General features: G+C 38.7%; 1 protein-coding gene across 3 annotated transcripts in view; it reads right to left on the reverse strand.

Annotated features, from left to right (window-relative positions):
- Positions 1-26,247, reverse strand: part of nid2a (nidogen 2a (osteonidogen)) — a 110,738-nt gene that overhangs the window by 81,698 nt on the left and 2,793 nt on the right. For all 3 annotated transcript variants that reach the window (XM_072568709.1, XM_072568708.1, XM_072568707.1), the window contains exons 3-10: positions 24,426-24,664; positions 23,335-23,867; positions 22,651-22,800; positions 22,279-22,530; positions 20,764-20,964; positions 20,222-20,449; positions 18,488-18,631; positions 7,757-7,888 (exon numbers count right to left, since the gene is read on the reverse strand). In XM_072568709.1, the coding sequence (XP_072424810.1) occupies positions 7,757-7,888; positions 18,488-18,631; positions 20,222-20,449; positions 20,764-20,964; positions 22,279-22,530; positions 22,651-22,800; positions 23,335-23,867; positions 24,426-24,664 (1,879 nt within the window). The remainder of the gene's footprint in view (positions 1-7,756; positions 7,889-18,487; positions 18,632-20,221; positions 20,450-20,763; positions 20,965-22,278; positions 22,531-22,650; positions 22,801-23,334; positions 23,868-24,425; positions 24,665-26,247) is intronic.

The raw sequence follows: 26,247 nt of genomic DNA on the forward strand, positions 1-26,247 counted from the left end.
TTGTTTATTTCCGCTGTTACATGAGTCACAAACATCAAATTATCCTCAGAATCTTTTCATTGTTAAATTGAACAAGTATATTTTGTGATTAAGATGTGTAACTATTTGCTTTATGACACAACACACTAGTTTTCTGGAAGCTGCATAACCAGAAGTGATAGGCTATAAAATAAAGGTATAATTCTCAGCAACTCACAATAATTAGCACTACTAGCAGTATTAATATAAGTAATCATTATTATGTTTAGTTTTCACTGTAGACTTCAAAGCTATCACGCATAGGAATATACACAATAAAAAACTGATTATATCGAATTTGTACTGATACCTTAAATGACTGACCAACCTCCCATGGCATCACACATTGGATCTGGAACGCAGTGAGCTATAATGGAGTCCATTGTGAGCTAGTGATTAGAACACTACAGAAATACAGGAGCAGTGGGGATCAAGAATTGAAGCACAGTGGGTGGGGTATCAGGTTACAAAATGTTAACATTGAAAGCACTCACTCTCAAGAGTTATGGTTTTATTTGTTCAATGGAAACAGAGACATAACAAATGTCTGTGGCAGTTGCTCTTTGAATCTGATTCCCTACCAGACAGAATCTGATTTCCTACCAGATATGTGGTAGGAAAACCATATTTTGAACTCTCATGTCAACTTTCTATTAAGTTGGATTCCAAATTTTAAAATGAATTTTAAAAATGGTCTTAGGCAGTAGCTTAAAGTGAATGCTAAAGAATCAGAAACTTGTTTTACATTCGACCAGGTTTTTAGGGGTGGCATGGTGGTTCAGACATTAGCACTGCTGCCTCACAGCACCAGGGACCCAGGTTTGATTCCACTTCAGGCTACTGTCTGTTTGAAGTTTGCACATTCTCCATGTCTACGTGGGTTTCCTTCAGGTGCTCCAGATTCCTCCCACAGTGTAAAGATGGGAAGGTTAGCTGGATTCGCCATGGCAAATTAGTGTCTAGGGCTGTTTATGCTATGTGGTTTACCCATCGGAAATGCAAAGTTACGGGGATGGGATACGCCTGGGTGAGATGCTCTTCAGAGGATCGGTGTGGAGTTGATGGGCCAAATCACATTGTTCCACACTAGGGATTCTATGATTAAATTGAAAAGGATTTGTCTTGAAAAATATTCTTATCTTGTCTTACTTGAATTGAGATGGCATGTGGGTCTATCTACAGCACGTGGATTGCAGCAATTCAAGAAGTTTGCTCATTACCATCTTCTCAAGGATTACTGGCGATGAGCAATAAACACTGGCCTGGTCAGCGACACCCATGTTCTACAGGTGAACTAGAAAAAAAAGGTCTGGGAAAGTAGGTTAAAGTGAATGCTAAAGCATCAGAAATTTGCTTTACATTCCAGCCGGTTTTCTTTTCTAATCAAATAGGGGTACAATTCACAATCGTCGCTTTGAGTATTTTCCCCAAACCAATGCGTTTGTACTGTCACTGCTAGTTCCCTATTTAAAATTAATGTTGATTTGTTCAAAGCAGAACAAATGGCTGCTGTCAGCATAATGAGAGGCAATGCTGAAATCACATCTACAGTGCCATAAACAGCTGAAACTGCTTCTGCCAAACTATACATGTCATCTGTAATCCTTGGAGAACTAAATAATGTTTTAAATCCAGAGAGGAAAAGAAAACTTCTTCCATCACATTTGTTTTCTACAATTGCATTAAGCACAGGCAGAATACTGATTACAGAGCACATTTTTCAGCAAAGCTCAAAATATATCCTCAGCAGGATATGTAAAAACAACTTGTGTGCAACCTTTTACCCTGGAGTCACAAATAAGATCAAGGTTGGACACAATGCCAATAATCCTCTTCCTGCATCCCTTCCTGCAGCTCTGCAGTTATCAGACTCATCAAAAGGAAGGGAGCACGCTCTCTAGGGAACTCATCCCTAAAATTCGGTGATAGCCTGAGAGAGCTAATTTCAGTTCATTTGTTTCCATCATGAAAGTACAGAAATGCAGATCAACAGATAATTAACTACACATAACAATCTTTCCGTTCTCTGAAGACTGAAAATGAAAATGATGCCCAGATAGCGATGAGTTATTTACTTCAGGAGACTCTTCGGTCAAAACCCAGGGGGCTTTGAATTAAAGTAACTGGTAGAGAGAGGGTCGACGAGGATGAAATCCAAAGGGTGGTAGGGACCTGGAATTTACTATTTGAAATGGTGGCACAGACAGCAATTCATACAATATTTGAAAAAATTCTAGGATGTCAACTTGAAGGGCTGTGACTTAACAAATTCCAAACCTAGGACAGGAAGGTTTGGTAACTTTTATGGGCCTCCCCATCTGTCAACCCAACACTGACAATCATAATATTCTGATCTCTATGATTACAAGTTCTGAACTAAAAAGTATCAGCTAAGAATAGACCAGCAATAACTCTGTATTATACTTGAAAGTTGTGTGTCTTTTTTGTTGTTTCACTTAATGTCAACTGAAAGGAATGTGTTGGGTTTCTGCTCGTCCAACTTAACATTAGCAGAACAGTCATGGAATGCCGGCAAAAACAGTGTCATTGCTGTTCTCCTGTGGTCATACTGCTGATTATGTTTCAGCCAATCAGAAGCCCTGCAAAAATATGCTCCCACCCAAAGTCAATTGGCTATGACCCCTTGTTCAAATTTAAATTCAGCAAAGTTTCAAGACATGCAATTATGCTGAATGCGAAGTTACTTGCAGGCATAGCCTTTTTTGGTTGTGCACCATTAACACTTCGATAGAATAGAGTAAGATATAAATAAAGAAACACATAAAGAAACAAAGAGTAGATCTTCAACACATTTGTCCAACATTCAATTAGATCATGACTACACTTTACATAAACTTGATCTAAATCATAATAATATTCTTTTAGTTATAGAATCATAGAGTCATACAGCACAGAAACAGACACTTCGGTCCAACCTGTTCATGTTGACCAAGTTTCCCAAAATAAACTAGTCCCATTTGCCTGAGTTTGGCCCATATCCCTCTAAAGCTTTCCTATTCATGTACCTACCCGAATGTCTTTTAAATGCTGTAACTATACCTGCATCAATCACTTCCTCTGGAAGTTTATTCCACATACGAATCATCCTCTGTGTGAAAAAGTTGCCCCTCAGGTCCCTTTTAAATCTTTCTCCTCTCATTTTAACATTATGCCCCCTAGTTTTGAACTCACCCATTCTAGGGAAAAAACATGTGTAATTCATCTTATCTACTCCCTCATGATTTTATAAATCTCTATGTTCAAGTGAAAAAAATTCCAGACTCTCTAGATACTCCTTATAACTCAAACCATACAGTCCCAGCAATATCCTAAGAATTTTTTCCTGAACCCTCTTCAATTTAATAAATATCCTTCTAATACCAGGCTGACCAGAACTGTACACAATACTCCAGAAGTGGCCTCTCCAATGTCCTGTACAACCCCAACATGATGTCCCAATTCTAGTTAGCAAGGCTGTTGGATTGGTATCTGAAATACAGGATCAAGCAAATTAGAGAATGAAATGAATGGCTCACATGTCGGTTTGGAGATCAGGATTTGCAATTTATGGGACACTGGCACCATTAGCCCAGAAAAAAAGGAGCTGTTCCATTAGGATGGGCTCCATGCATTCCACCAGGACACTAATCCCAGCTTGAATTGTAGAATGTAGGATGGGGGCTAGTTGGCTGACTTGATATTTAGAAAACTAAAGATGAAAGTTGAGACAATAGACTGGTGTAGTGATTTGGCTGAAGTGAAACAGAGTAGGAGAGGAACAGACAGAGGGGTGAATTTTCACATGCTCTAATAGGCCAATCCACATACTTTGGTGGCTGGTCTGAAGATCTGACATAGTCTGAATTACAACGGATGAAAGAGTCATGTTTGCTGTCAGGAAAGCAAATGCACACACGGAAGAAGCTCACATTGTGTTTGCAGTTGGATATTGAGAGAGTGGAACTCCTTCCTGTTGATGGATCAAACTGGCCAATCACTGGATGCCATGGTAATCATGTGGATATAACGTAATGGCATTTAGTGCCAGCAGTGAGAACTATCCTAATGCCTACTGTGAGGATATATTGGCATTAAATATCTGTACTGTCCAACTCTGGCAATGGCCAATGAGATGAAGTATACAGCTATTTTTTGACATGCCACCAAGGTCCACAGCTGATCCTTGGAAAACAACCACCTCTTGCATTGGTTAATCAATTCAAAGCAGAGGTGAGAGATAAACATGGCACTTCCAAGGTGACAAACTACAACTAGTAGTTTGCTGCAAGGAGGGACACTGAGTCCTCCACTATTTACAAACTATACTATTGGTTCAGATTGAGAGACTGAAAGTACAGCATCTATGTTTGATGATGATACAAAGCTAGATGGGATTATAAGCTGTGGGGAGACAAAGTGACTGCAAAGGAATAGAATGTGGGATTTTCAATTGCCCATAGGCGTTAGAAGAGGAGCAGGAGGGTCCCAAATCCTCCAATAACCCTTCAAATTTTGAATTTGAGGATAGAGGTAAATGATGAAGCCATTCACCTGTAAGTAGTATCCTGTTAGCCTCCTTATTAATGAACCAGGCACGGCAAGATGATGACTTTCAATTTGTAATTTGCTAAACCTGAACAGTTAGCTGGATATTCAGCCAAGATGCCAGGTTCAATGCAGGCAGGAATTAATTCATGGTTTTATAAAGCAAAATTTGAGCACATAGAGGACCATGCTCTGGATTCTGTTCATTATCTTTAACTTGAACGTTTGGCCACTATTGTGCACTGAAACAGGCAGCACGGTGGCTGTGGTTAGCACTGCTGCCTCACAGCACCAGGGACCCGGGTTCAATTCCAGCCTTGAATGACTGTCTGTGTGGAGTTTGCATATTCTCCCAGCGTCTGTTTGGGTTTCCTCTGGGTGCTCCAGTTTCCTCCCACAGTCCAAAGATATGCAGGTTAGGTGAATTGGCCATGATGTGTAGATGAGATGCATTAGTTGGGGGTAAATGTAGAGCAATAGGGTAGGAGAATGGATCTGAGTGGGTTACTCTTCGGAGAGTCAGTGTGGACTTGTTAGGCCAAATGGCCTGTTTCCACACTGTAGGCATTCTATGATTCTATGAAATATTGCTGGCCCTCCTTGATGTTGCCATCTCTGTTGTTCCCATCATTGCTCCTTTTACTGCTCATGCATTACAGATAGCTCTCACGTCCTAGCAATGTGCCACATCCAATTACAGCACTTATATTTGAAGGTTGATTTGCATAAGGGATGTAGATCCAGCATGGGTGTATGAACCAGAAATGTTGGCTTTTGGGTTCCTGACCAAAATTATAAAGTAAGCCAGATGGATAATAATATAATAGGTAGAGTTTAACATGGGAAATGTGAAGTTTAGTATTATGAGCAGCAAAGCAAAATATTTTTGTAAAAGGCATTGAATTTGCAAATGTTGATGTTCAGAGTGACTTCAGTTTATCCATACAAAGAAAACAGAAAGGTAACATACAGGTATAGCAAACAATCAGAAAGGCAAACAATCATGTTCATTTTTATTTCAAAGGATTTGAAGTTCAAAAATAAGAAAGTCTGGCAACATTGTATAAACCACTGCAGGAGTACTGGAACCGTTTTGGTCTCCATATTTAAAGGAATAATATTATACAGTATACGCATTGGAGCCAGTATAGCAAAGATTTCCTTCTAGCGTGAGATGGTTTTCCTATGATGAGATGATTAATAAATTGGGCCTATATTCTCTGAAGTTTAGGAGAATGAGAGGTAAAATTTAGAAAATTTTGAAAGGGCTTAGCTGGGTACACAGTGAAAAATTGTTTCCCCTGGCTGGGGAGTCTAGAATTTGGAGGCATGATCTCAGGATACGGCACAGCAATGAAGAAAATCTTCTTCACTGAAAGGGTTGTGGATTTTTGGAACTTGTCAGAAGTCAGACAGATGTGTGTGCTCCATCGTTGATTATTGTAAGGCTGTGATAGACTGATGTTTGCTTTCTCAGGGAATTAACGAGCATGAAGAGCAGGCAGAAGATCTCACATGGTTGTAACGAATTATGCAGCAGGTTCGAGAGGTAGCTTGGTTCACTCCTACCACTTGTTCTTACATTGCCCATACCTTGGCAACAACCTCCCTTAAAAAGGCCATCACTGATTAGGAGATTCACTGATTAAATTCAGCTTTCTAAAAACTTCAGCAGTAAGTTTGACATCAAAGACCTCTGCAAGTCAACAAAAGTCTGAATGTACCCAGTTATCATCACTGCATTTCTGTACTGTTGTGAGACCTGAGCTATGGATCAATGATATGACAGCTCTCAAAAACTTTAACCAGAAACGCCTCCTTTAGATTCAATGGGAAGACCATCAAACACAAGGTACTTCCTTCTTGAAGACAGCTCCACAACCAGTCAGTCAAAGCACTTGCAATATCAACAACGATGTACTACACACAAGGCCCAAATGGTCAATGAGCATTTCCTGTGCCCGGTCCCGTTTTCTTAATTCTGGTGAGGCCAGTGTACCCAGGGAAGAGAATGAAAATACTCATAAGCTCTCCTTGAAGCATTATAGCATTGACATTAATGACCAGGAGAAACTTATGACGAATTATTCAAAAAGATAAATACTTGCTCACTAAGCTGCATCATGGCTTAAGTCTCATTGTCTTAATGATGGGACAGAATGGCATCAGAGAAGGAAAGAAATGGAAGCAAATACTGCATGCCAGATCCCAAAGCCACATGGAGTACATACCTGAAAATATATGGATCAGCCTGTTCCCTCACATGAATACACATAGCTGAAATTCATGACCCTAGGTAGTTATCATGCTCTTTTCCCCCTCCAACTCCATTTTGATTTATTCCCTTCCTGCACTCCCTATACCCCTCCTCACCTTGAATGGTTTGCTTTGCCCAGAATGGACTTTGTGGTAAATACTCCATTGGATACAATGAGTGTTTTTATTAGTTTGAAAAAAGGGGAAAAAATGTCAGTGATTTTGGTGGGGGGATGGCTCTAAGTTGTTTGTGATACCACTTCTGGGTACAGAAAAGAAAAAGAAAAAATATCATTTTCTATCATGGGATGGCTAATGATAATGAGTGTCTATGTTTAAGGATGCTACAGGATTGTAATTTAGTTATTGATTTGGTTTTTCTTGGTAACTTTGTTTGTCTCTACTGTTATTGGTGTGTTTTATGGGGGTAATATGATGTAGTGATTAAAAAAGTTCTAATTACCCTATGATTTTTGTTCCAGGTTACTCATAGATTGCAATATCTGAGTGGTTAATTTGCAATCCTGGAGAATTAACAATAGTAAGTGAGAAAGGAAACTCCTTTCATTCTAATCTCTGCAGTAGTGTTAATTTTAATCCTGAAACTCTAAATCAGATCATGAACTCCATGTCTTTTCAGGAGTTAAACACTCCTTTAGTTTTACATAACCACTATTTAACTGCAGTTTAATAGGATTTGTCTTGTCTTGTTTTGCATAAACCCACTTTTCAATCCAAGCAACTTAAAATGAATTTGTCTATTAGTGTGCTTTATCGAAACATTCAATTCTTTTGCAGTACATAATGCTTGAGGGTTTTTGGATAAAGATGCACATTTAAAATACAAATATCACTTCATTAATTTATTGTTTACTACTTACCAAGCACAATCACAAAAAATATACTTACTCACTTAAAGGTATTTAAAAATACTTACGAACACATGTGTTTCCATTCTCTAGAATTTTATAGCCATGCTGGCAGTCACACCCATAGGATCCAGCCACATTGACGCAAACAGTATGTTCTCCACACTCGTGGGTGCTAATATCAGCACACTCGTCAATATCTGAGGAAAATGAAAATCTTGTCCTATTAATTACATAAATATATCAATGAATAAATCCTTCTAGAATGAGAATGTTTTTGAACTAGCATTGAACTAATTAAAATTCTGAAGCTGTTTTATTTCAACTGACAGGCAGCCCATGTGGAGTTTAAATAATGTTAAAGTGACAAAGTAGGAGAGATAGATGTAGCTGGTGAATATATAGAAAGAGACATAGTGATTGTCCCATTTGGACAACAGGAAATATTTCAATTCGTTCTTCACTATACAGAACTTGCAAAGAAAATAGTGGTCTTCCCCTACTCCTGAATAATGTGTGGGGCTAAGAGATGGAGATCACTGGCAGACTGTGCAGTTTCATTGCCATAGCAAGGTACACACCTTAGAATGTTTAAATTACACTGAATCAGTATCAACTCATATTCATAATCATCAAATCATATTCATTTGCAGAGGTAATTCACATGATTATCTACAGACCAGATTACTGGATTACATTTACAGCAAAATAATAATTGCCTATTACACCATCCCCTATGATCAACATCATGCTAATGGTGGCACATGCCACTATTCCTTCAATGTTTTTTGATAAATATCCCAGAATTTCCTAACTTACAACTGGGAGAGCACCATCAACACAAGAAGATGGCCCATCACTTTTTTCTCTGAGTAGTTAGAAAGATTCTAGATCAAATTTACTTTTCCTTTAGGAAAAGAAAACTTAACTCTCACTTATTTCCATTCATGAATACATCACATACAAAACAAATGTGAACAGCCGGTTTCCTTCAGTTGGAGCTGTACCTTACCAACAGAAACTTGTCAATACACTGGTGGACATTTATACATTTCTCAAGGAATCAATGAATGGTTTAATCACCACTTCTGATGAATGGGCTATAAATACAGCTGTACAGTGAACAGCGTTTAGGATGCTCAGCCACGTCTGTCTAGGCAGTTTAGCTAGTACAGCAGCAGCTGTTTAAGTGGGGCTTTATCAAAGGTTTGCCTGCAGTCCAGATACAGCACCTTATAATGACTTTCCAAATTCATTTGGGACACTAATACCTCAAAAATGTTAAGACAGCTGTCAGACAGAACCTTCCCCTGCTGAGATCCTGTCAGCTATCATTTATTTTGAGCGATATAATTTTCTGTATTTATCCAGAATCATTTTGTTAACTTCTTTGAAAAAAGTCCCTTGTCTTACTTGTAAACCAAATGAGATAACCATACAACAGAGTTACAATTGTGTTTGTATTGTGGAGGGGTAGATGCTAATCTAAAATACATGTGAATCAGATAATGACCAGCTATAGAAATGGCAACATGTGTAAAGTTGATCATTTTGGAGAATTGGCCAGATAATAAAAAACAAGTTGTTTTTGTTCCTGCTGTTGGAGCTCTGCGCTAAATTGTGCAATCTGGCAATCAGTTACATCAGGAATGCAGCAGCTAGCTACATGCTGACAGATTCCAATTAAGTCTTCAACTGGAAGGTGCTAATGGCAGACAGATTCAATGAAATTTTCATTTGGAGAATCTTCAATACCTTAAACATTTGTCTTCAGCATCTTGCATATTGTACAAAAGTACAGGATAACTATAATTGCTCTTGCTGTTCTATCCATGTATACATTAGAATCATAGCATTCGCAAAAGCCATGTAGCTGTTCAACATAATGTCTTACTATAGCTGAAGAGGAATAACAAGTTGCCTGGTTTTCCAAAAATAGCAATGCTACCCAAATGAAGGGAGATGATTGAAACTTATACAGATCAATCAAACCACAGTTCCCTCTTAGTGCTTCTACAGTGGAAGTAGGGTGGAGCAAATCCTTTTCAAGTGATATATCAAGTTTTACTGATAACTTTTTGTTCTTTGCAGGTGGGCCTCAGCATTGTAGGGAGACTAAAGAATGAGGATGATTTTTGTTCTGCGTTTTGAGTGGGAATGAGACAGTAAGCATGAGTAAAATGCCAGGCCAGTATTTACGCCCCCATTCTTCTGTTGATCTAAATTGAACCAGTCCTTGAAATGAGCCTGTTCCAGAAAGGCATCTCATAATTTAGGAATGGAATCTTGGAATGTTACAGAATAGATGGTTGCTAATGGGCCAATTATGTCTTGCTGTTCTCTGCATGGGCAACTTATCTGGTTCTACTCCCCAGTCTATCTCCTGTAGTCCTGGATAGACAGAACTCTGGTAACAGAGTTTGTATTTTGCTGATATTACTCAAATGAGTCATCCATTGTAGAAGCCTAACACAAGGAGTATGTTAATAGAATCGTGCATACTAGCTGTCGTTGGATTTGAATACAGGCACTGTTTCTAAAGGCTTTTAGAATCGGATGGATACTGATCTGATAGTTACTATTACAGCTGTCACCACCAGTGGACACACAAATCCTCGACCAAGTAGGATGATAACACTGCTCACTTCCGGGAGAACAGCCCAGCCAAAGCACTTTACCTATCCCTCACAATTCAATGCAAGTCACACTTAAAATAAGAATGGGGGTCCAGATACAAGCAGCAACGAATCAGCAAACAGTAGACTCTTTCCAGGGCCAGGATGCTGTGTGAGAAGGGCCATCTCTGCCACATTAGATTGTCAAGGAAAGGGAATTGTCTCTTTACTCCAAATATAGCTGCTGAGCATGTATGAAAGGAGCTAGGTCATACTGATGTGATATCTCATGGAACTTGAACCTGTGCCTGTGAGGTTCCAGATAAGATGAACTCCCTTACTGTCTTCTGTAAGTACTATGTTTAATAAAGTTTACACACAAGAGCAGAGATCTCACTTTACTAGATGGCAGCAGTGGCGAGGAGACCGAACTAGAGACCGTGATAAAACACTGAAGTTAAGCCCATACGTGTTATCACGTCAAAGAAAAAGCATTAAGGACAGCCCTAAGGTCTGAACCTGATCAAGGAAGTGGGGCTGTGAGCATCATTGAAATGATGGTCAGTGGTGGCGGGAGCTCAGTGAGTGATGCTTTTTAAGGCTTATCTAGGCACTGAACCATGGAATGGGAATGCGCACACAGGAGAAGACCCATGCAGAGTATGCAGTAAGCAACAAGGTGAAATCTGTCATCCACAGTGAGGGAAATATTACAGAAATTTAAAAGGAAAAAGGATGCAATCCATGCCATAAAAGATTCCATCGCTCAGAACCTGTCTCACGGAGGGTTTTGAGTGCAAAGTGGGAGACTAGAAAATGGCAGCTTTGGCAGCACAGAAAATTAAAAACACGCAGCAAGGACTGCAGACTGGAGAATGGATACTTGCTGGGAGATGTGACAAGATTACAGTAAGAATTTGACTCTCCTGACAATGCAGATCCACAAGATGAATGCTGCTATGTAAAGATGCAGGTAATTGGCAGAAAACTAGTAATAAATTGGATATACCAGAGCGGATATATCGATTATAGAGATTACAGAGATCTTACAAGTAATTCGTAAATATTGTGATTCTTTATAAAGCAGAGCTGCTTGTATAGCTTTAAACATTCTTAAGTTGGCAAACAGTGAAGATGTGGAGTTCTACTCAGTGCCCTATGGATCTCTGACCTGCTGTAGACAGCCTTTGCAGTGAGACTGTGATGTGTGTCTTTTTAACTTTGTTTCTTGTTTTCTGATCTATGGTTATGTTGTCTAGAGCTGAAATGTAACTTTTCTTCTTCATTTCTCTATTCTGTAATTAACGATTGTACCTCGGTACCTTTGTACCTAAGATGGCGCTGTAAGTAGAGATTTATAAACTTTTCACCGTACTGATTTGAGTACATGTGACAATAAAGCCAATATATTCAGTCATCCATTCTCTCCACTGCAAAAACATGCCTGCCCAAGCATTGCAAGACAGTGGAGCAGAATCTCCATTTTTCTCAAAACAGCAGGGAAAAATTGCAGGACAGGAGGCACCAAAGGCAGTAGAAACCAGTCACCAGAGGGAATTCTGGACAATTGGCTTGTTTTTTTCATCATACAGTCACAGAGAAAGAAGCTACTACTCAAGTTATTCATTTACTGGAGTCTGAGACTTTCGATCTTCCTATACTATTGAATGCAAATGACATTGTTCCTAAAAACCCAGCTGTCTCTTTTAAGGAGAATCAATTATTTTTTGAAGAAGATAAAGAAGAAGTAAGATGTCTACTGATTAAACAAACTTGGCGAGAAGATGCAGCAACAGCAACTGAAGCCACAGTTAGAAGAAAAGGTTCCTTTTAGAGGAGATAGCCAGACCACTGCTACAAGGAATTGACCTTGTACTAGTTCAACCACTAAATAATTAAATGAAGTTTCAAAAGTTCCAATAGCCAGTAAAGTCACCATGGAATCTGTGACACCTAGGATTATGGAGTTAGAGACAAATTTTAAAATCATACAAGAAAGAAGTCTCAGAGCTTCAAAACAAATTCAGAGCCATTCATGCTTCAGGCAGCTGGTGGCAGGGGGCGTTTTACCATACCCGCACAAGCAGTAGCCAATTATATGCAACACAATCCTTGCAAAATGTATAGAGAACCAAAAATGGCCCTTCAAGAAGAAGCACAACCCCAGTTGCTACTAAAACATGATCCATAGGGAAAAAAAATCTTTAAGTCCAAAGTGAATCAATGTGCAGAAATTGTTGATATGTATAGACAGCGGCAAAAGGCTGCAACAGAAACCATCAGCAAACCACAGAAACGCTATAGAGTTTCTTACAGCCAAAACCTACAAGACCAAACTACCAAAGTCCCAAGGACACAGAGTATCTTGATGAAGCTTAAAGTCGAGCATCAGAATGAACTTGAACAGGCCAGAACTCAACAAGAATTGGCTGTCAAACTGCCTTAGTTAGACTATCAGGCTAAAAGCCCAGCTGTTAGAAACTTGCAGAAGATTTACAAATATTTTGTACTTACAACCAGCGTTCTCATCCAGTTGACACTTCAGAGATATGAGGGGGACAAAAAGAAAATCGCAGAAACAGTCAGAAGTTCCAGATTATGTTGGACAATTACCTGATGAAAACTTTCTGCTAGAGTTAGTGGATGATGCCCTAATCTTTCAAAAAACAAAATCTGCAAGAGAGTTTCCTTGTTAATCTCAGGGACCACCTTTCAACAGAGATCAGCTTAAGCCAGTCTGCAAATCATTGTACTACACATAAATTTCTCAATGATCCTGCTCCAGCAGTTTATCTCTCTGTCTATATTGGGACAGTCCTGCTTTCTCAGGGAGTCTTCAAGATATTATTGCCCACACCTCAGCAGCCTCGTGATGCAGCAAATACTGAACACCTACAGAAGAAGAAGAAATTCCTATCGTCAAAGTATTCGAGAAATCTTCCCTCCCTTACTTTCAGTAATGTCTTCAACATGCCTTTCACTCTTATTTTCATCTACAGTACTACATTATCCCAAGACCAGAAAGCAAAGCAGATAGAAAAGAGAGTGAGAATTTCACTTCCTCATCTTCTTTTTAAAGAGGCTGTGCTGATTAGAGTTTTCTCCTTTAAATTTCCTTGATTTATCTTCACTGCTGCTACTTTCATGTCTTTGTGATTTTCACAGCCAATGAAGCTATCATTCCATTCAACAATATATGTTAGCTCTCCAAGGATATAACACAACAGCACATACATCCGATATGTCCTCTCAGAAAACTGAGGAAGTTTAGATTAGACTTCGATTTAGATTCCCTACAGTGTCAGAACAGGCCCTTCAGCCCAACAAGTCCACACCGACCCTCCGAAGAGTAACCCACCCAGTAACCCATCCCTCTGACTAATGCACCTAACACTATGGGCAATTTAGCATGGCCAATTCACCTGACCTGCACATCTTTGGACTGTGGAAGGAAACCAGAGCACCCGGAGGAAACCCACGCAGACATGGGGAGAATGTGCAAACTCCACACATACAGTCGCCCAAGGCTGGAATCGAACCTAGCACTGCTGCCTCACAGAACCAGGCTCCTAGGTTCGATTCCAGTCTTGGGCGACTGTGTTGTTGGAGTTTAGTTTCTCAACCAACAGAGATTTATGGGGGGAGAAAGCAGAGAAAAGAATTAAATATTTCAGGTTGAACAATGGTAAAAATGTGTACCATTAAAAGATTAGATTAGGTTGGATTCCCTACAGTGTGGAAACAAGCCCTTCGGCCCAACAAGTCCACACTGACCCTCCGAAGAGCAACCCACCCAGACCCATCCCCCTACATTTATCCCTGACTAATGCACCTAACACTATGGGCAATTTAGCATGGCCAATTCACCTAACCTGCACATCTTTGGACTGTGGGAGGAAACTGGAGCACCCAGAGGAAACCCAACGCAGACACGGGGAGAATGTGCAAACTCCACACAGACAGTTGCCCGAGGCAAGAATTGAAGCCGGGTTCCCGGTGCTGAGAGGCAGCAGTGCTAACCACTGAGCCACCATACCACTCAAAAAAAAGCAACTTAGGAGACGCAGACTAAGTACAGCTACTAAGACTGTGTAAAAGGTGCAATATCATAGTGGCATCAGATCATATAGACCTGGAACTTGGGTCTGTAGGGTCCAAGATAAATGGACACATTACTGGAACTATTTTCCTGCAATAGGTTATGGTCAATTGTTAGTAGTTACTTTCAATAAAGCCTGTTGCTGTTAACTCAAGAATGTAAATATCACATTACTGCATACACACCACAAGAACAGCTGTATTTAAATACAAACTGATTTGATTAGATGCTTTTTGGTTCTTCTTCTTTGCAACTAGCACTGAAACATCCACTAGGTAACAGTCCTCATCAAGTTCTACTACATTCTCTCTGCTAAAGCCACTTATCCAGGCATTACTGATATCTGTGCCTTTTTGGATAAGAGAGTTATGCAGATCAAAGCAAGCTACAACATTGCATGCTATACATTCAAGCAAGCATTACAGAGTCCTCAAAATGAAAGCATTCTTCAGGTTTCTCTTATTCTCTCTGTTGTTATCTCTACTGAAGCACTTTCTTTGCTGTAATGCTCATGGCTGAGTCATTATGTCTGATGGTAATAGATTCATCAAAAAAATGCACATAATCATAAGAAATCTCTCCACATAATTCTTTTCATCAAACAGAGGATGAAAACTTCATGACAACCTCCAGTAAATTTGGCATTAATGTAGACAATTAATGGGGGTTTTGGTTTAGACAGTCTAGAAAGCAACAATGACTTTCTCCCACTCCAGTGTAGCGAATCCTGAGGTGAACAGGCAGTCCAATGCTATGTCCACACACTCTGCCACAGGGACTCTAGGTGGTGTTCGAAGAGGTGAATATGTTAATCGGTTTTTCAGACTTCTGCTGTTTGTGCTTGGCTTTCACCTGGGCCTGTCAGAGATGTTCAAAATAGATGGCAATTTCAAGGATGCCTCTTCTCCAGTTTGATTAGTTTAAAGCAATGAGTCAATGGAGATCCTGCATTTTTTCATGGAGGCTTTATGGACACCCTTGAAGCATTTTCTCTGCCTTTCTGCTAACTGCTTCCAAAAAGTAGTTCAGAGAAGAGAGCTTATTTTGTAAATTTTATGCCAGCTACATCGACAATGTTGGCTGCCCAACACAGCTGCGTGATTGTAATTAGTGCCTTAATGCTAGGGCTATGAGCCTGAGAAACAACACTGTTACTGGAGCCACTGTGTTGTCATCAGATTTGCAGGATTTTGCAGAAGCAGTAGTAATATTTCTCAGTAATTTGAAATCGTTGTTGTATGTTCCAGATTCACAGAGAAAAGCAGGTAACAGGGTTTCCTTGTAGAATATGAACTTGAAGCTGGGTTTGAGATCTTTGTTACCAAATACTCTGTTCCTTAGATGACTAAAGGCTGATGTTGAATTTCATTATTACTATCTGCCCTCACTGAGGGTATAAGAATTGGTTCTCATTGTTCAGTGGCTCCCTATGGATCTTTTGCATGATGGGAGCAGGACAAGAGAGGACTGATATCTTCCAGATTTTTAAACCAAAAGCCCACTCTCTCGTATACCTTCACAAATATGTCAACAATGATTTGAAAATCAGCTGTGCAGTGTATACGTGCACAAAGATCATGCTATAGCTCAATGCTCTTGGTTCTGCATTGGAGATGACAGATTTAACACAGTCTCTTGGTCATCGTGTATGGTTGTTGCTTTCCAGTGGGAAGCTTCATGGATATGGGATGGAGTGTTGCAGCGATGGAGAAGAGCATTGGTGCAATGAGACAGCTTTACTTGACTCTGGTTTTCACACATATAGGCTGTGGTGGATCCATTGGTGAGGACGACACTTGCATATTGTCTTACAGCAGACAGAAAACAGTGATCAATTTCTGTAAGCAGCCAAATTTGATAAGAATGCTCTATAGTCCCTCCAGGAGAGTCAAAGGCATTTATAAGGTCAAAGAAAATCACATATAAAAGGTTATTGTTACTCTTTTACACTTTTCTTTGAACAGAGATCCTCATTGCTGAGCCCCTTGATGAACAGAATCTACACTGTGACTCTGACAAGATCTCTTCAGTCACTAGGAGGTGGTGATAGGGGAGAACTTTTGTAATGACCATCATTGTGGCAGATAGCAAAGAGACCTCTCTGCTGTCCGCCACAATTGGTTTTATCACCATTCTTGAAGATGGTCATAACCACAGAATCAGATCTGTTGGTGTGCTCTCCACTTTGGATGAGGGACAGGAGGTCATGTATTCATAACAAGATTGCTTCCCCTCTATTTCGCAGAGATTCTATCTGCGCTGGTGATTTTGTTGGTACACAGCTATTGGATGGCCTCTTAACTCATACGTCCGGCTGGGGTTCTGCTAAGATGGAAATGCGGGATGTGGTCAAGGGCAGCACATGGAAAATGGAGTTTTAGTTGAGGAGATCCTCAGAGTGTTCCTTCCAGTGAGAGACGACTGCCTCTTTATTCATGGTGATGAGTGACATTCTCTTCCAGATGCTCAGTGCAGTAGGTCCTTGGGTGGTTGGGCTGTAGGCAATTCATGACTGGAAGTCACATCTATTGGTGAGGTACTGGAATTCCTGGAATTTCCATCCACTATTTATTCTTTGTTGGTTCCCGATTGGATAGGAGTCTTAATTTCTCTGTTGAGCTGCTTTCTTTCCTAGTTGGTCATACTCCCAGTTCAGGATTGCCTTATGCTTGCAATTTAGTAGCTTCTGGATCCGAAGATCATTCTCACTGAACTAGTCTTGACATTTCCTTAAAGCCTAGAAATCTCTTCATAAGAGCTATTTATGATGGATTTAAGGTCATGAGCCTCACCAAGTTGGTTGGGAGGCACCGACTGGTTACACATGATCTGAATATTCCATGAGATGATGCTGGTTCTATTCAGAAGATTCATTGGACTTAATGCAGGAGCTAGCAATGCTAGATGGATGCCATCTATAGCAGCCTGATATTGGAGATGATCCTAAAGCGATGTTCTTGTTATCATGCCATACAGCTTGAATTCTCCAGCTCCGTTAAAAATGCTGTTAGGTTTCTGACAAATCCCTGGTTGCCTCTACAGATTCCACATAGCTTCTTGGAATGAACCAATTGCATAGCAATTGTGTGTAGTGAAGTTTTCCAGCAACAGACACAGCTGCTCAGCAGATGATCTTGGCTAAAGGTCTTCACTGCAAAAGCTGGCATCATTCTCCCATTGTTTTTGTTTCAATAAACAATACACTCATACAAAGATCCTCACTGCTATCTTTGACAGATTACCAAGGGTTGTCAACCCTTTCTGAGGGGCTAACTGCCTGCGTGTTTTATCCTCCTCAAATACTGCTTCACTTTTATTAGGTTGACTTTCAATCTTCTTCTACTGGTAATAAACCAGCTCTTGTATAAGCGCCAAGGTTGTCAGAGTAAGATGGTCTCTGTACAGATGCACTGCAAAACTCAAAACTACCCCAAATAACCTCTTCAAATACAGTAACGGCTGTTAAAAACCTCTCAGGATTATGATCCACAAGTTGTTACCAATTCAAGCAAGAGAAGCATATCATTTCTTACATTGCCCTTAATTTCTAGACCATGTCCAATACAAATTTGCATATATAACATGAACTTTGGCAATATTAGCTCATACATTACAATAAGACCCTAGATCCAAATAGGAGCAGCTATTATATAAGACAAAGGCCTAACGTAAACAAGATCTACCTTCTGTTGCAGATTTTGCAGAGTAGAAGTTCAATGCCTGCATTTCTAAAATTCTGGAAAGTGTGTGGAAATTTAAGGCATATATAAGGAAAATCTTGCCATGTCAGTTTGAAACTACCAAACTATTTTACTAGTTTTTTTCCAGGTGGTAATTATTTTCATGATCATTTATAAAATAAAAAGAATCATTTTAAAGTTGTAAGATGCCAAAATGCATCCCTGAATACTATGCAACAGTGGATTTAAATTAATATTATGTCAAGCAGAAACAGAATGTTAATACATCTTTCTCAGTTTTGGTGAAAAACATTTCTAGTTAGAATGAGAGCAAGGTAAAAGGTGTAAAACAAGCAATAGGCAAGACAGTCCAGTACTAACAATATATTGATTGTCTTCACACACCTGAGCAAACTTTGCCATCTCCTTCATAGCCAGGAGCGCACTTGCAGATGTGTTCACGTTCATTTATTGCAAAACATTGCGCTCTTGGATCACAAGTGTGGCTTCCATCCTGACATGGATTTACGATATCAGGCCTCAAGTTACCTATAGAAAGAACAAGAGAAATACATGACAAACTGCATTGGAAAGAAGGGCTGTGCATACTCGGGGGAAGAGCACATATAATTTCAGAAGGCCAGTTATATAATGACTCAGGGACAGGGGAATAATTTAATTAGTTCAATCGGTATATACTGGTGATAAAACTGGAGTAACAATCCAGAACTTCCAGCAAACATTATGAGGACATGGGCTTGAAATCCACCAGGGCAAGTGGTGAAACTTTAACTCAATAAAAATCTGGAATAAAAAAAACTCAACTAATGGGGACCATGTAACCACTGTTGTGAAAAATAAACCCTTTGTTTAATTTATGACCCTTTATGGAAATAAATCTAGGCCATTCTTACCTCATCTGGACTACCTGTGACTCCAGACCCTCAGCAATGTAACTAATTTTTAACTGCCCTCTGGGCAATTAGGAATGGACAATAGTGTCCACATCCATGGAAGAATAATAAGAAATAAAGATTATCTTCAAATGGAAAATCAAGCACGTTGAACAGTAGCTCCTGTAGAACAGCATATAATACAAATGTGGGACTTGTAAGAAGTGGATTGCAAAATCTAGGAAATTTTAATTTGCATCCAGATTGAGACACACATTTTTTGAGTACATGCTCTTCATGTTTCTTTAGACTTTCCCAGTCTGGGGAGTTGCATTGTACATCATGTGTCTTTTGTGATAATAATATAATCAAGTTGTCATTATGCATTTACTATGACTAAATTATAGGCAGCAGTATGAGAGTACCCTGAAGGAAATTAGAGAAGGTTCAATGTTCTGGTTAGTCCTACCATTAAACCCAGCTCAATAAAAGCTTTATTGTCCTAAATTCATTCCTATTTGGAATGAAATTCTTACCAAGAGCTAATTAAATTGCTACAAAATATATTTTAAAAAGAATGATTGATGTAAATTATGTTTTATCACTGATGACAATGTACAAAATACTTTCCCATTGCCAATAAACAAGCTTACTAGAAAAGAGTCCTACATATTTCAAATCAAAGAGCTTATGATCCCCTTCCCAATCAGACAGTTTACCATTCATTGAATACTATAACTTGCTGACCTCAGGCCAAAAGCAGATTTATTCACTTGTTCAAAGTAAAAGACAGCTTTGTTAAGACATCTGACACATTAAGACCATGTCTCAATCTTTTTAATGATCTTGCTGTTTGGTCATTGTCCTTTTCTTACCCACCTCCTTTATGAATATATTTTTATGGCTTAATACACGAGCAAGTACTTTTTATTCACAAACAACCAGAAGGCATGGGTCAGTGTTACTGTGGAGAAGACATACAGTATATTATTTAAGGATTAAGCAAACAATGTTTTTACACCAGGAGGTGATGGCAAATATTGTTTAGCTTGCATATATATAAGACAGTTAACTCTTTGAATTGGAAGGAAGTGGTCAGGATAGTTTTAAACTGCTCACTGCATGTTTAAATACTGTTTTAAACAATTAAGGCTGGACAATTCCACCACCTTATTCTTTCTTCAAGGAGCTAATTAAATAAAGAAATGTAAAAATAGGGTGTGATTCTAATCCGGAAATGATTTACCTCTGGCGGCTCCAATCTGGTTAATCATTGCATATCTAACAACCTTCTCACTCTCATCATAAAGCACAAAAATACGATCAACATTAAGTTGTTGACTGGCTGGAATCGTCCTTGGTGCATGTTCACAGTCATAGTAAGTAATGTTCTGCCTCAACTGATATCGAAGTGTCTGTGTCCTACCATTCCTGGTTTCAACTGAATACTCTCTGTAGGTTGTAGAGGTAATTGCTGCAAAGGGGAAGTTTGAAAGTAAAATTAGTATCTGTACTACTTGCAGAAACTTAACAATCAAATATTGAAAATTTCAATATTGTTTATACTTCTCAGCACATTGTTTACACAGAAAGCTAATTTAGAATGGGATTGGTTATATGCCATCACAAAGCTCTTCACATGTCAAAAAATTAGTCATCTAATTATTTAGCAGCTGCTTTCAGAGAAAATTGCAAGACACGTGATTTGAAACAAAAAACTAAAATTTTTCACATTTCATGATTTTTACTGTGCAATAAAAAAAATACAACTTAATGATGTTAACATACCAGAACTAGAACGGTGGTAGAGTTCATCATATGGCTGGATCTGGACCGTAGCACCTTGGGCAATATCAGGCAATTCACCTTCAATTTCAGTAGCAATGCTGAGATAATTCTGTGTATCAAGTCCTTGAGCTATTTGCATTATATTTAACTTCTCGTTGCCAGGATAGAAGATGATATCAACATTGCGAATAAATTTAGCACCTAGAAAAAAAATTTAAAATGTAAGTTATGTAATAAAAGCGACCTGCTTTCACAAGATTGTAGTTGTTTGAATTGTTTCTTTCGTTACACCTCCAATAAAACCAATATGTCACATGATGGTAACATTACTCCACAGAGGCCAGCATCCCATCACCAACGCACCCTTTATTTACACATGAACAGTTTTCGAATAATACTGCTTCATACAGTGTCAGTATATCTTTTTATCTTTCAGCCAGGGCTTCCTGATTGCAGCATAACAACAGCCCCAATCAGGAAACTCATATTCTATGAGGACCAGCTGACCTTATTAGAATCACTACAAATGCTATCTTATCACAGCAGAAAATTACAGTATAATTATCTCAAATCCTCACACTGCATTTCAACTGACATCTAATGAGGACCAAAAGATCATGACCGATGTTTTTCTCCACAACCTAGTTTGAGGTCAACTATAGCACTACCATTCTACTCTATAGTATCATGACAGTTATAAAACCATTGCATGATATAAACTGCACAGAGTGATATGCAGAGATAGACAGAAAATTGTGAAAGAGAAGCAAAATACTTTGGGAAAAAAATAAAGAATTACACATGCTGGAAACCAAAAACAAAAACAGAAATTGCCGGAAAAACTTTGCTAGTCTGGTAGCATCTGTGGGGAGATAACAGATTTTATGTTTTGCATGCAGTGACCCTTCTTCAGATTGCTTGAAATTTAAGTAAATTAATTCTCACCCTCAGCAGGTTCATCATCATATGATACAAAAAGGTAGCTTGACAATGAACGGATCACTGCTCTAGCAATTGTCAACTAAGTCAACACGGAGTGGGAGCCTGACTTTATGCAACTGGATGGATTTTGAATGGCTCACCACTGGTGTCTTTATCTGTTGAGCCATAAAGAATGCTTCTGGCAAACATAAATTGTACAAAAATATAGGTAATAACTCACAATTGGTGTGAGATTCACAAATTATTTATTTTACTAATGTTTAAAATTAAGAGACGGACTTCAAACACTCCATTCAAAAATGGTAATTACACAACATAACACAATGTTAATTCAGGTTCGAGTTTTGATTAGTGATTTTAACATTAAGTATTTTGTAAACTGAAGCACAGATCTGAAAGAACACCAAACGGCTTTTTGCTCATTTGCGTGACACAGTCTACAGATGGGCTGTTCCAGCATTAGGCCTTGGAGTCAGGAGTTCACAACTCTTCACTTATCAATGCCATTGCTTGCTCTGGACTTTGGAAATATGTCAAATTTCAGTTAACATTATACAATAGAGATGTATTTACCTGCAATGCTGAAACCATTTTTGAAGCCTGGTTGTTCCACAGCAAACAACCATCCAAAAAGATCTCCAATTATAGGAAGTGACTGCATTGCCCAACCTACCACCTCAGGAATTTGGCTAATAGCTGTAAAGGCTCTCCCATCATTTACAACTACATATGCATGCAGGTCAGCATTCCGAAACTCCACAGGCATTCGATTGGCTCCAACTATTAATTTTCCATTTACTTTTCCATTTACACGCTGAGTAACACCTACAAAGAAATTAATCAAACTATTATTGTGTGAATGTACAAGTGCAATTGTAGGCAGACAGTTTCAAAACACAGAGCTAAAAGTTAGTTAAGATAGGAATGTTCTTTTTTTTAAACTACCTTCTGGTAGACATTCTCTTCCATTGCCATAGTAACCAGAATGGCAATGACAGCAGAATCCAGTTGAGTAATCAGCACAATAAGCATGTTGGGAACACTGTCCCTGGTTTCTCGCACAGGTTTCCCTTGTGCCTGTATTGTATGTGAAACCTGGAAAACAAAGAATGCTTTAGTTACAGTATCCAACATTTTTCCACACTACAACAAAGAAAATATCAGTTCATAACTTATACCACTCATGAGCTATCAGCAACATTGCTATTTTCAATTAAACTTGTGCCAACGTTGTTTTCTTTGAAAAAATCTGTGTTACTAGGACCCTAAACCATGGGGATAATAAGCTGTCAAATCCCTATTTACCACTTCAACAAATACAGACTTCATTGGGCAATAATTTTATTTACACTTACTTTATTTTTCAATAATTACACCACTTGATGACTAAACGTAAAAATGTCTAAATGAATCAGGACATGCAATAGCATTGCTTTTTGACACAGTACATTGCATTTGTTATATCTTGCTCATCAATTGTAAAAGTGCTTTTTTGAAGAGTAAACTCTAATTCTGTTGATTTTTATAGAATAGAATAGTACAGGGACAATTTCAAACGTGAACATTTTATCATTACATATTGATAAAATAGCATAAATATATCTGAAATCAACTTTTCATGTTACTTACCACCAGTACCTATTTCATCATCTTCTTCCACACTGACAATATGTCTATTATGTGTAACTGGTAATGGATTTCTCAGTAAAGATTCAACCTCTGAGTATCCACCAGGGTACCTTGACTCAGTCATAACCTCAGGTTGCCTCTCGGGATATGATGTCAAAACCCCAGTCTCAGGGTATGATGACACAATGCCTGCCTCTGGGTAACCTTCAGGATAGGAAGGTATAATGCCTCCATCTGGATATGGTAGGTTGTCTGGAATCCCATCAATTCTATTCACAGCCTCTGTGGGTACAGAAGGCATGTATTCCTCTTCTTCATCATCATCTTCATAATATTGTTTGTAATCTTCATTGTCAGTGTATTCAGATTCCAACATATTATGCTTAACTGGGCCACTTAAAGCACTATTCAACGTTACAACAGAGTCCTCTCTTGAAGGTGTCCCTCCTACATTTGCTGGAATTACATTGTTAAATGAGGAAGCTCCACCGATATGAAAAACCCAAACTCCTCGAGTACCTGAATTGCCCATCCTGCAGTGATCATAAAATAGTATGATTAGGCTTAATTTAACATTAACAGATAGCTTTAGTTATTAGTGTTACAAGCAGATTTCCAGTGAATGTCAGTCAAAATTTCACTTTGTCACTCAAAATAATTCCAATTATAACTTAGTGAATGTAAAGATATCAAGTACATAAAATCTACAAAACTGAGTGTTTGTTACTTTACTTACTGATAGTTTATTTACCTAGGATATTAAGTTCTTAAATACATACAAAAGTTTGCAATATATTGCTTCAGAATGCAATCAGCTAAGCATTCAAATTCGCTTCTAAAATATAGGTTTTTAATTTACTATGTAATTAAAACAAATACATTTAGATAGAGCCTTTAACTTCAGAAAAAAGTCCTAGGAATTGAATGGACAAAAGCTGATGGCAATGTGAAGAAGTTGATATGAGGATAGATGTCTAAAGGCTTGGTCAAAGAGGATTGGGTTAAAGGAGGAGAGAGCTGCAGAAGCAAAGTGATTGAAAGGGCAACATTCTACATGGCAATGAAAGCAATCTACAAAGAAAAGTACTCACTGATATAGGTTTTTCACAGATTGTTCATTGCTGGTAATACTGTAATAAGGACCCTCACTTTTCCACAGAAAGAACCCAGTTTCCCCTCTGCTGAAGCCCACTCGAGCAGGCAGCTCTATCTGAACATTGTAGGACTCCTTAGGACGGGTTCCAAAGAACTGCAACCCATCTTCTGGGTAGAGAAAAATTGCATAGGTGTTTGACTCATCAAAGGCCAACAGTGCCTGAAAGGTGTTGAACTAAAGAGAGAAAAATATGAATAAATTACATAGTCAGACAATTTTTTCAATCATGAGACATTTCAAAAAAAGAACCTATTTAAGCCTACAGAAAATGTTTAGAAAAGTAAAATAAAAGCAAAGTACAGCAGATGCAGGAAATTCTGAAATACTGTCTTAACAGACACTGCAAGACCAGAGTTTCCAGCACTTTTTGTTTTTGTGTTTAGAAAACTGGACGTTTTCACATGAAAGGCATGGGATCAATGCTAATTCCAAAATAACTTGCTTGCTGAAGAATGATTGTTCAATTAGTGACGAAAACTGTGTGCATCTGGTTTTGACAAACTCAGATCAATCTGCATAGGCAAACAAGAACTAAACTGGGTCTTAAGAATCATAATAAATATACACATCGAATACTTAGATTTAGAATGGATTCCTTTCCACCATGACCCATCATCAACATTGAAATGGATCACATTTCATCAAGAATGTTTGCAATGTAAATATATAGGAATGTTAGTGTACTGGTAACGTTAATGGATTAGTAATATAGAGGTTTGGACTATTGAGCTGAAGACACAAATTCAAATCATGCCATGAGAATTGCTGGAATGTAAGTTCAAAGTATATATCTGGAGCAGGAGCCCAGAATGGCCATGAAACTAACCGGTTGCAAAAACTCATTTGATTCAATAATGCCCTTCAAAGCAAGGAACTAGCCCTGATTCTTTTACTGAGGAGTGTAGGAGAGTATCCCAGGAGCAGCACCAAGCATGCAGAGAAATTCAGAGCTAACCTTCAACACAGAGCTTTGTTCATAATAAACAATAGCAGCAGCATGTTATAGACGGAGGTAAAGGATTGCACACCCAAAGGATTAGATCATAGTTTTGCAGTGCAATCACATTCAGACATCAATGAAGTGGACAATTAAACAACTAAAGAGGAGAAGGATGCACAAACATCACCACCTATACAATGAGGAGCCCTACCTATCTGCACAAAAGACAAGACTATACTGGTTAAAAGCAACTTTAGCCAGAAATGCCAAGTGGCTGATTCATCTTGGCCTCATATCTAGCACCATATCTGCTGGCCTTCATTCAACTCAATTCACTAACATGATACAAAGAAAGAGCTATTATACCACAAATATGGACTATGGTTAATATCCCAGCTGCAGTACAGAAGATTCATAATTCAGAAGCATGTATATCCCTATAACATTGTGACATATACAGTATTGTGGAAAATTACCCAAATATGCCCAAATCCAATCCAAACAATTGTCACCTCATTAATCTATCCTCAACCACTTACAAAGTGACAGAAGATGGCACTGTCAATGTTCTCACCATCAACACATATTCAGCAACAACCTGGTCACACAATTAGGTTCTACCAGCGCCACTCTGATCCAGACCTTGATCCAGACTTGAGCAAAAAAGATAATTCCACAGGTGAGATGATAGAAACTGCCCATGATGTGAAGGCAGCACTTGACAAAGGGGCACTTATAATATTGAAGTTGCTGGGATTTGAGGGGCAGGTGGGTGAAAGTGAGGAGGGTGGGGAAAATATTGTACTACTAGGGGACA

Source organism: Chiloscyllium punctatum, chromosome 4, assembly GCF_047496795.1.
Source record: "Chiloscyllium punctatum isolate Juve2018m chromosome 4, sChiPun1.3, whole genome shotgun sequence".
Taxonomy (NCBI): Eukaryota; Metazoa; Chordata; class Chondrichthyes; order Orectolobiformes; family Hemiscylliidae; genus Chiloscyllium; species Chiloscyllium punctatum.